Source organism: Phyllobates terribilis, unplaced genomic scaffold, assembly GCF_046119375.1.
Source record: "Phyllobates terribilis strain yellow unplaced genomic scaffold, ASM4611937v1 Scaffold_2312__1_contigs__length_143223, whole genome shotgun sequence".
NCBI lineage: Eukaryota > Metazoa > Chordata > Amphibia > Anura > Dendrobatidae > Phyllobates > Phyllobates terribilis.
In genome coordinates this window covers 424-12,393 of record NW_027365070.1, presented here as the reverse complement: position 1 = coordinate 12,393, position 11,970 = coordinate 424, and the positions used below count along the sequence as shown (strand labels likewise).

The 11,970-nt window shown below is 54.1% G+C and overlaps 1 protein-coding gene across 1 annotated transcript; it reads left to right on the top strand.

Annotated features, from left to right (window-relative positions):
• Positions 1 to 287: 287 nt before the first annotated feature.
• On the top strand, positions 288 to 10,084 carry LOC141245905 (axin-2-like). The gene is made up of 2 exons (XM_073669098.1): positions 288 to 406; positions 9,184 to 10,084. The coding sequence occupies exon 2, from the start codon at positions 9,275 to 9,277 to the stop codon at positions 10,082 to 10,084; it is 810 nt and encodes a 269-aa protein (XP_073525199.1). The 5' UTR covers positions 288 to 406; positions 9,184 to 9,274.
• Positions 10,085 to 11,970: the final 1,886 nt, after the last annotated feature.

The following is an 11,970-nucleotide window of genomic DNA, read 5'->3' as shown; positions in this document are numbered from 1 at the left end:
TACTCCTGTAGATTGTCAGCTCTGGGGGCCGGGGGGTGATTATTACTCCTGTAGATTGTCAGCTCTGGGGTCTGGGGGGTGATTATTACTCCTGTAATTACGGCCCCCCATTACTCTCCTCCTTTACGCCTGGTGACCTCCTCCCCTAGCAGAAGCCTCTTTGATGTTGGCAGCAGTGTCCTAATGCAAGGTGGCAATGTGTGACCTATCTGTATCACTGCAGCCTCCTCCTCTGCCTCCTCCTCCTCCTCCTTCTCCTCCTCCTTCTCCTCCTCCTCCCTCCTGTGATGTGTATAGGGCTCTCATGCTCCACAAGGCTCTGCTTGCTCAGTCTGGGGAGGACCTGTGCTCCATGTCTATGGCAGGATGGTGAGGAGCTGCCCGGTGCCAGGATGGCAGTGCTCAGGTAATGGTGCCAGGATCACCGTCGCCTCCTAATGGATTTATGGATTCTGAGGCTTTTCTTTCGGACCCCCGACCCTCGCCGGTCATCACTGGCATCACGAGCGTTGTGACATCTGATGCTCCCGATCTGGATGTTGGAGGTGCAGAGCCGGTACATTGTGTTCTGTATGGAGGGGAGCCGGCGTCCTATATGATGTATGGAGGAGAGCCGGCGTCCTATATGATGTATGGAGGAGAGCCGGCGTCCTATATGATGTGTATGGAGGAGAGCCGGCGTCCTATATGATGTATGGAGGAGAGCCGGCGTCCTATATGATGTATGGAGGGGAGCCGGCGTCCTATATGATGTGTATGGAGGAGAGCCGGCGTCCTATATGATGTGTATGGAGGAGAGCCGGCGTCCTATATGATGTGTATGGAGGAGAGCCGGCGTCCTATATGATGTGTATGGAGGAGAGCCGGCGTCCTATATGATGTATGGAGGAGAGCCGGCGTCCTATATGATGTGTATGGAGGAGAGCCGGCGTCCTATATGATGTGTATGGAGGAGAGCCGGCGTCCTATATGATGTGTATGGAGGGGAGCCGGCGTCCTATATGATGTGTATGGAGGAGAGCCGGCGTCCTATATGATGTGTATGGAGGGGAGCCGGCGTCCTATATGATGTGTATGGAGGAGAGCCGGCGTCCTATATGATGTGTATGGAGGAGAGCCGGCGTCCTATATGATGTGTATGGAGGAGAGCCGGCGTCCTATATGATGTGTATGGAGGAGAGCCGGCGTCCTATATGATGTGTATGGAGGGGAGCCGGCGTCCTATATGATGTGTATGGAGGGGAGCCGGCGTCCTATATGATGTGTATGGAGGAGAACCGGCATCCTATATGATGTGTATGGAGGGGAGCCGGCGTCCTATATGATGTATGGAGGAGAGCCGGCGTCCTATATGATGTATGGAGGAGAGCCGGCGTCCTATATGATGTGTATGGAGGAGAGCCGGCGTCCTATATGATGTGTATGGAGGGGAGCCGGCGTCCTATATGATGTGTATGGAGGAGAGCCGGCGTCCTATATGATGTGTATGGAGGAGAGCCGGCGTCCTATATGATGTGTATGGAGGAGAGCCGGCGTCCTATATGATGTATGGAGGAGAGCCGGCGTCCTATATGATGTATGGAGGAGAGCCGGCGTCCTATATGATGTGTATGGAGGAGAGCCGGCGTCCTATATGATGTATGGAGGAGAGCCGGCGTCCTATATGATGTGTATGGAGGGGAGCCGGCGTCCTATATGATGTATGGAGGAGAGCCGGCGTCCTATATGATGTATAGAGGAGAGCCGGCGTCCTATATGATGTGTATGGAGGAGAGCCGGCGTCCTATATGATGTGTATGGAGGGGAGCCGGCGTCCTATATGATGTATGGAGGAGAGCCGGCGTCCTATATGATGTGTATGGAGGAGAGCCGGCGTCCTATATGATGTGTATGGAGGAGAGCCGGCGTCCTATATGATGTATGGAGGAGAGCCGGCGTCCTATATGATATGTATGGAGGAGAGCCGGCGTCCTATATGATGTGTATGGAGGAGAGCCGGCGTCCTATATGATGTGTATGGAGGGGAGCCGGCGTCCTATATGATGTGTATGGAGGAGAGCCGGCGTCCTATATGATGTGTATGGAGGAGAGCCGGCGTCCTATATGATGTATGGAGGAGAGCCGGCGTCCTATATGATGTGTATGGAGGAGAGCCGGCGTCCTATATGATGTATGGAGGAGAGCCGGCGTCCTATATGATGTGTATGGAGGAGAGCCGGCGTCCTATATGATGTGTATGGAGGAGAACCGGCGTCCTATATGATGTGTATGGAGGGGAGCCGGCGTCCTATATGATGTGTATGGAGGAGAGCCGGCGTCCTATATGATGTGTATGGAGGAGAGCCGGCGTCCTATATGATGTATGGAGGAGAGCCGGCGTCCTATATGATATGTATGGAGGAGAGCCGGCGTCCTATATGATGTGTATGGAGGAGAGCCGGCGTCCTATATGATGTGTATGGAGGGGAGCCGGCGTCCTATATGATGTGTATGGAGGAGAGCCGGCGTCCTATATGATGTGTATGGAGGAGAACCGGCGTCCTATATGATGTGTATGGAGGGGAGCCGGCGTCCTATATGATGTGTATGGAGGAGAGCCGGCGTCCTATATGATGTGTATGGAGGAGAGCCGGCGTCCTATATGATGTGTATGGAGGAGAGCCGGCGTCCTATATGATGTGTATGGAGGAGAGCCGGCGTCCTATATGATGTGTATGGAGGAGAGCCGGCGTCCTATATGATGTATGGAGGAGAGCCGGCGTCCTATATGATATGTATGGAGGAGAGCCGGCGTCCTATATGATGTGTATGGAGGAGAGCCGGCGTCCTATATGATGTGTATGGAGGAGAGCCGGCGTCCTATATGATGTGTATGGAGGGGAGCCGGCGTCCTATATGATGTGTATGGAGGGGAGCCGGCATCCTATATGATGTGTATGGAGGAGAGCCGGCGTCCTATATGATGTGTATGGAGGAGAGCCGGCGTCCTATATGATGTGTATGGAGGAGAGCCGGCGTCCTATATGATGTGTATGGAGGAGAGCCGGCGTCCTATATGATGTGTATGGAGGGGAGCCGGCGTCCTATATGATGTGTATGGAGGGGAGCCGGCGTCCTATATGATGTGTATGGAGGGGAGCCGGCGTCCTATATGATGTGTATGGAGGAGAGCCGGCGTCCTATATGATGTGTATGGAGGGGAGCCGGCGTCCTATATGATGTGTATGGAGGGGAGCCGGCGTCCTATATGATGTGTATGGAGGAGAACCGGCGTCCTATATGATGTGTATGGAGGAGAGCCGGCGTCCTATATGATGTGTATGGAGGAGAGCCGGCGTCCTATATGATGTATGGAGGAGAGCCGGCGTCCTATATGATGTGTATGGAGGAGAGCCGGCGTCCTATATGATGTGTATGGAGGAGAGCCGGCGTCCTATATGATGTGTATGGAGGAGAGCCGGCGTCCTATATGATGTGTATGGAGGAGAGCCGGCGTCCTATATGATGTATGGAGGAGAGCCGGCGTCCTATATGATGTGTATGGAGGAGAGCCGGCGTCCTATATGATGTGTATGGAGGAGAGCCGGCGTCCTATATGATGTGTATGGAGGAGAGCCGGCGTCCTATATGATGTGTATGGAGGGGAGCCGGCGTCCTATATGATGTATGGAGGGGAGCCGGCGTCCTATATGATGTGTATGGAGGAGAGCCGGCGTCCTATATGATGTGTATGGAGGAGAGCCGGCGTCCTATATGATGTGTATGGAGGAGAGCCGGCGTCCTATATGATGTGTATGGAGGAGAGCCGGCGTCCTATATGATGTGTATGGAGGAGAGCCGGCGTCCTATATGATGTGTATGGAGGGGAGCCGGCGTCCTATATGATGTATGGAGGAGAGCCGGCGTCCTATATGATGTATGGAGGAGAGCCGGCGTCCTATATGATGTATGGAGGAGAGCCGGCGTCCTATATGATGTATGGAGGAGAGCCGGCGTCCTATATGATGTGTATGGAGGAGAGCCGGCGTCCTATATGATGTGCTGTATGGCAGGTGATCGGACATCCTATCGGATCCCTCAGATGCGGTTTGGGGGGTTGTCATGTTGGCATGACCCCGGCTTGCTGATCAGTGGACTTTGCTGCGGTATTTTCGTTCACGCTCGTGTCTTCCTTGCTCTGAATATCTGAGGATTTGCTGGTTCTCTGCGTTTTCGGCTGGAGGGACGGCGGCCTCTGATATTAATCTCAGAATCAGACCCAGATGGCGGAGGAGGCTCAGCTTCTGCGGGAGGAGGCTCAGCTTCTGCGGGAGGAGGCTCAGCTTCTGCGGGAGGAGGCTCAGCCGCTGCGGGAGGAGAAGCCTCCAAAATGAGTTTCACCTGCGGAATCTGCACCGCATACAATGCGAGCGAGGACGGGGTCAGCGCAGGGAGCGGGGACAGGTTCAGCGCGGGGAGCGAGGACGGGGTCAGCGCTGGGAGCGAGGACGGGGTCAGCGCTGGGAGCGGGGACGGGGTCAGCGCGGGGAGCGAGGACGGGGTCAGCGCGGGGAGCGAGGACAGGGTCAGCGCTGGGAGCGAGGACAGGGTCAGCGCAGGGAGCGGGGACAGGTTCAGCGCGGGGAGCGAGGACGGGGTCAGCGCTGGGAGCGGGGACAGGGTCAGCGCTGGGAGCGAGGACAGGGTCAGCGCTGGGAGCGGGGACGGGGTCAGCGCGGGGAGCGAGGACGGGGTCAGCGCGGGGAGCGAGGACGGGGTCAGCGCTGGGAGCGAGGACAGGGTCAGCGCTGGGAGCGAGGACGGGGTCAGCGCTGGGAGCGGGGACAGGGTCAGCGCTGGGAGCGAGGACAGGGTCAGCGCTGGGAGCGGGGACGGGGTCAGCGCGGGGAGCGAGGACGGGGTCAGCGCGGGGAGCGAGGACGGGGTCAGCGCTGGGAGCGAGGACGGGGTCAGCGCAGGGAGCGGGGACAGGTTCAGCGCGGGGAGCGAGGACGGGGTCAGCGCTGGGAGCGGGGACAGGGTCAGCGCTGGGAGCGGGGACAGGGTCAGTGCGGGGAGCGAGGACAGGGTCAGCGCTGGGAGCGGGGACAGGGTCAGCGCGGGGAGCGAGGACGGGGTCAGCGCGGGGAGCGAGGACAGGGAGCCGTTTTTCAACTCGTGTATCCCTCATCTAGTGGTGGTCTCATCCCGTGTATCCCCCCTTATCGTCTCTAGGTCGTCTCCCATCCTCTGTATCCCTCGTCATAATCTGAGTCGTTTTCCATTGCATGTCACCAACCTCATCGTCTCACGAGAGTCTCCCATCCCTTGTATTTCCCCCTCACCATCTTGGAATCATTTAATGTCCTGTTTCAGAGTAAGTTACCCCCTTATCATTTCGTGGTCATCTCCTGTGTATCACCCTCATCATCTCGGAGTAATTTTACATCCTGTGTATCCCTATCCTCTTTTCAGAGTCATCTCCCATTACATATATCCCCCCTCATCGTCTCAGAGTCATTTTCCCCGTGTATTCCCCCTCATCGTCTTGCGGTCTTTTTTCCATCCCGTATATCCTCCCTCACGTCTCAGGGTCGTCACCCATTCCTGGTATTCTACCTCGTTGTCTTGGAGTCGTTTTCCATACCGTGTATCCCCCCTTCATCATCTCAGGGTAATTTTCCGACTCGTGTATCTTTCATCATCATCTTAGACATCTCTCATCTTCTGTATTCCCCCTCATCGCCATCTCCCATCCCGTGAATTCCCCTCATCGTTTCAGGGTCATTTTGCATCCCGTGTATCCCCACCCACCATCATCTCGATTTCGTCTCTCGTTTCGTGTGTCCACCCCTATCATCTTATCATCTTGGAGTCATTTTTTTTTTCTCTGCGATGTCTCTTGTCCCGCATATCCCCCCTCATCATCTTGAGGTCGTTGCTCTTCCCATCTATCCTCTTATCATCTCGGTATCCTCTACAATCCCGTGTAGGCTCCATCCCAATGTTGGGGTCATCTCCCGTCCCATGTAGCCCCCTTCACCATGTTGGGATTGTCTCTTATCCCGTCTATCCCCCCTCTTCACCCGTCTTCTCATGTAGCTCACAACCCATGTTGGGGTTGTCTCCTGTCCCCTGTTTCTGCCCTCATCATCCCGGAGTAGTCTTCCGCACCATGTAACCCCCAATCTCATGTTGATCTCGTCTCCTATCCCATGTAGTCCCTATCCCCATGTTGGGGTTGTCTCCCGTCCATATAGCCCCCATTTCCATGTGCGAGTCGTCTCCCATCTCATGTAACTCCCTTTCCCATGTTGGGGTTATCTCCCATCTCATGTAGCTCCTTTTCCCGTGTTGGGGTTGTCTCCCACCCCCTGTAATCACCATCGCCATGGTGGGGTCGTCTCCCTTTCCATGTAGCCCCCTTTCCATGTTGGCGTCATCTCCCATCCCATGTTGCCCCCATTCCCAATGTTTGGGTCGACTCCTGTACCGTCCAGCCACCATTCCCATGTTGGGGTCATCTCTCATCCTGTGTAGTTCCCATCTCCATGTTGGGGTCTTATCCCATCCCGTGTATCCTCCCCATTGTCCAGAAGTTGTTTCTCGTCCGGTGAAGCCCCCATTCCCAATGACGACGTTGTCTCCTGGCCTGTGTAGCTACCATCCCCGTGTTGGGGTCATCTCCCGTCCCTAGTAGCCCCCATCCCCATGTTGGGGTCATCTCCCGTCCCATGTACCCCTTTGTTGGGATAGTCTCCCTTCCCGTGTACCCCACATCCCCATGTTGAGGTCATCTCCCATCTTGCATAGCCCCAATTCACATGTTTGGGTAGTCTCCCATCCCATGTAGCCCCATTCCCATGTTGGGGTAATCTCCCATCCCATCTAGCCCCCATTCCCATGTTGAGGTCATCTCCTATCTTGCATAGCCCCAATTCACATGTTGGGGTCGTCTCCCATGCCGTGTAGCCCCATTCCCATGTTGGGGTAATCTCCCATCCCATCTAGCCCCCATTCCCATGTTGAGGTCATCTCCTATCTTGCATAGCCCCAAATCACATGTTGGGGTCGTCTCCCGTCCCTTGTAGCCCCCATCCTCATGTTTGGGTTATCTCCCATCCCATTTAGCCCACATCCCCATGTTGGGATTGTCTGCCATCCCATTTAGCCCCCATGTTAGGGTCGTTTCCCATCCTGTGTAGCCCCATTCCCATGTTCTGGTAATCTCCCATCCCATCTAGCCCCCATTCCCATGTTGGCGTCATCTCCCGTCCTGTGTAGCCCCCTTTTCCACGTTGGTGTCGTCTCCCGTTCTGTGTAGCCCCCATCCCCATATTGAGGTAGTCTCCCGTCCTATGTAAACCCCATTTCCATGTTGGGCTAGTCTCTCATCCTGTGTAGCCCCATTTCCATGTTGGGGTTGTCTTCCGTCCTGTGTAGCCCCCATGTTGGGGTCATCTCCCATCCCGTGTAGCCCCATCTCCATGTTGGGGTTATCTTGCGTCCCGTGTAGCCCCATCCCATGTTGGTTTAGTCTCCCGTCCCATGTAGCCACCATGTTGTAGTCTCCCATTCCTTGTAGCCCAATCTTCATGTTGTGGCGGTCTCATCCTGTGTAGTCCCATCCCCATGTTGGGGTTGTCTCCCATCCCATGTAGCCCCCATGTTGGGATAATCTCCCGTCCAGTGTAGCCCCCATCCCCATGTTGGGGTCAACTTCCGTCCCCTTTAGCCCCAATTCCCATGTTGAGGTCGTCTCACATCCTGTGTAGCCCCCATCCTTATGTTTGGGTCTTCTCCTGTCCCGTGTAGCCTCCATCCCCATATTGGGGTCATCTCCCATCCCGTGTAGTCCCCATCTCATGTTAGGATAGTCTCCCATCTCATTTAGCCCCCATGTTGGGGTCGTCTCCTATCCTGTGTAGCCCCCATCCCCATGTTGGGGTTGTCTTTGGTCCCATGTAGACCCCATTCCCATGTTGGGATGGTCTCCCATCCCGTGTTGCTCCCATCCCCATGTTGGTTTAGTCTCCTGTCCCGTGTAGCCACCATGTTGTGGTTGTCTCCCATCTTCCCGTGTAGCCCCATCTTCATGTTTGGGCTGTCTCCCGTCCCATGTAGTCCCATCCCCATGTTGGGATCTCCTCCCATCCAGTCTAGCCCCCATGTTGGGATAGTCTCCTGTCCTATGTAGCCCCCATCCCCATGTTGGGGTCAACTTCTGTCCCCTTTCGCCCTAATTCCCATATTGAGGTCGTCTCACATCCTGTGTAGCCACAATCCTTATGTTTGGGTCATCTCCCATCCTGTGTAGCCTCCATCCCCATGTTGGGGTAATCTCCCATCCCGTGTAGCCCCCCTTCCATGTTGGGATCGTCTCCCATTCCATTTAGCCCCCATGTTGGGGGCGTCTCCCATCCCCATGTTGGCGTAATCTCCCATCCCGCGTAGCCCCCATTTCCATGTTGGCGTCATCTCCCGTCCCATGTAGCCCCCATATCCATGTTGGTGTCATCTCCCGTCTCATGTAGCCCCCATATCCATGTTGGTGTCGTCTCCCATCCCGTGTAGCCCCCATATCCATGTTGGTGTCGTCTCCCATCCCGTGTAGCCCCCATATCCATGTTGGTGTCGTCTCCCATCCCGTGTAGCCCCCATCCCCATGTTTAGGTCGTCTCACATCCCGTGTAGCCCCCATGTTGGAGTAGTCTCCCTTCCTGTGTAGCCCCCATCCCCATATCGAGGTTGTCTCCCATCCAGTGTAGCATCCATGTTGGGGTTGTCTCCCATCTTGTTTAGCCCCCATCTCCATATTGAGGTGGTCTCCTGTCCCATGTAGCCCACATTCCCAAGTTGGAGTTGTCTTCTGTCCCATGTAGACCTCATCCCCATGTGGGAGTCGTCTCCCATCCCGTGTAGCCCCCATGTTGGAGTAGTCTCCCATCCCGTGTAGCCCCCATGTTGGAGTAGTCTCCCATCCCGTGTAGCCCCCATGTTGGAGTAGTCTCCCATCCTGTGTAGCCCCCATGTTGGAGTAGTCTCCCATCCTGTGTAGCCCCATCTCCATATTGGGGTGGTCACCCGTCCCTGACTGCACCCCGTCCCTGGCATTGTATCTGTGTGCTCCGCAGCCTGTTTACTGCTTCTTTTGATGTTGACGGATCTGGTCTTGATTAGATCAATACTTTCTTTCATTTCTAGAGAGAAGCCCACTCGCGGGATCCCCCGCTGACTTCAGAGCGTAGAGCAGATTACGGAGGAATTCACAACATACAATCCATATTATAGAGCCATGAGTGGAGGAGCCACGCGGGCGACTTACCTCACCGATGAGAACAGCAGCTTTAGGGAAGACGCCCCACGGCCACCCGTGCCTGGGGAGGAAGGACAGACACCGTGCCGTCTACCCGGCCAAAGATCAAAGGCTCTGTCACTTCCCAGCATCACCAGGAGGAACCAGGATGGTTTGGGGGAGCCGGAAGGGAGCGCGTCCCCAGATTCCCCATTGGTTCGATGGACCAAGTCCCTCCACGCTCTACTGGAGGACCAGGACGGTGCCCACCTCTTCCGGACCTTCCTGGAGAGGGAGAAATGTGTGGATACCTTAGATTTCTGGTTTGCCTGCAATGGATTTAGGCAGATGGACCTGAGGGATAACAAAACTCTGCGGGTGGCGAAAGCGATCTACAAAAGGTACATCGAAAACCCAAGTATGGTGGCCAAACAGCTGAAGCTCTCCACCAAAACCTTCATCCGGGACTGCATCAAGAGGCAGCAGATCGGCTCCACCATGTTTGACCGCGCGCAGGCCGAGATCCAGAGCCTGATGGAGGACCACGCTTACCAAATGTTTCTGACCTCCGACATTTTCCTGGAATACATTCGGACGGGCGGGGAGAATGCCGCTTATTTCCACACCATGGTCCCCGGGAGCCTAAAGCTGGTCACCGGCTACATGCCCACCCTCAATGAGGAGGAGGAACTCAACTGTGTGGACCTCAAAGCCAAAGGCTCGCCGGCTGTGGTGGGGCTCTCAAGCCAGTCCCTGAGGGCAACCGCAAGCTCACGGGCCAAGGACGCCATAGACATCTGCTACAGGTAGGACCTCCGTGTGTGGTGGACGTCTCCATCGATTATGGGGGGGAAGGTCGCCCCAGTGTCCTCCTGGATGGATGGGAGATGGCAGTAAGTCTTGTCCGTGAATGAATTAAGTGCTAGTCGTTGTGACCAACCATAGGGGGAGAAAAGTCAACTCCAAACTGAGGGGGCGCACGACGTCCCCCACCGGACCCCGAGTGAACTGAGCAGAAGAGTTCTCAGAGAGTATGGGGGCGTCCTCTAGTGGATACACCCCAAACTACACCAAGAAGTATCGGCACTGCCGCACAGTACAAACAGGACCAACGTATACCCTTATCCCCCCCTGTATAATACACACAGGACGTACTTATACCCCCCCTGTATAATACACACAGGACGTACTTATACCCCCCCTGTATAATACACACAGGACGTACTTATACCCCCCTGTATAATACACACAGGACGTACTTATACCCCCCTGTATAATACACACAGGACGTACTTATACCCCCCCTGTATAATACACACAGGACGTACTTATACCCCCCTGTATAATACACACAGGATGTACTTATACCCCCCTGTATAATACACACAGGACGTACTTATACCCCCCCTGTATAATACACACAGGACGTACTTATACCCCCCTGTATAATACACACAGGACGTACTTATACCCCCCTGTATAATACACACAGGACGTACTTATACCCCCCCTGTATAATACACACAGGACGTACTTATACCCCCCCTGTATAATACACACAGGACGTACTTATACCCCCTGTATAATACACACAGGACGTACTTATACCCCCCCTGTATAATACACACAGGACGTACTTATACCCCCCCTGTATAATACACACAGGACGTACTTATACCCCCCCTGTATAATACACACAGGACGTACTTATACCCCCTGTATAATACACACAGGACGTACTTATACCCCCTGTATAATACACACAGGACGTACTTATACCCCCCCTGTATAATACACACAGGACGTACTTATACCCCCCTGTATAATACACACAGGACGTACTTATACCCCCCCTGTATAATACACACAGGACGTACTTATACCCCCTGTATAATACACACAGGACGTACTTATACCCCCCCTGTATAATACACACAGGACGTACTTATACCCCCTGTATAATACACACAGGACGTACTTATACCCCCCTGTATAATACACACAGGACGTACTTATACCCCCCCTGTATAATACACACAGGACGTACTTATACCCCCTGTATAATACACACAGGACGTACTTATACCCCCCTGTATAATACACACAGGACGTACTTATACCCCCCTGTATAATACACACAGGACGTACTTATACCCCCCCTGTATAATACACACAGGACGTACTTATACCCCCCCCTGTATAATACACACAGGACGTACTTATACCCCCCTGTATAATACACACAGGACGTACTTATACCCCCCCTGTATAATACACACAGGACGTACTTATACCCCCCTGTATAATACACACAGGACGTACTTATACCCCCCCCTGTATAATACACACAGGACGTACTTATACCCCCCCTGTATAATACACACAGGACGTACTTATACCCCCCCTGTATAATACACACAGGACGTACTTATACCCCCCTGTATAATACACACAGGACGTACTTATACCCCCCTGTATAATACACACAGGACGTACTTATACCCCCCTGTATAATACACACAGGACGTACTTATACCCCCCTGTATAATACACACAGGACGTACTTATACCCCCCTGTATAATACACACAGGACGTACTTATACCCCCTGTATAATACACACAGGACGTACTTATACCCCCCTGTATAATACACACAGGACGTACTTATACCCCCCTGTATAATACACACAGGACG

What these genes read in the sequence shown, in the direction of transcription:
- LOC141245905 (XM_073669098.1), top strand. Translation starts at nt 9,275, where the DNA reads ATGAGTGGAGGAGCCACGCGGGCGACTTACCTCACCGATGAGAACAGC.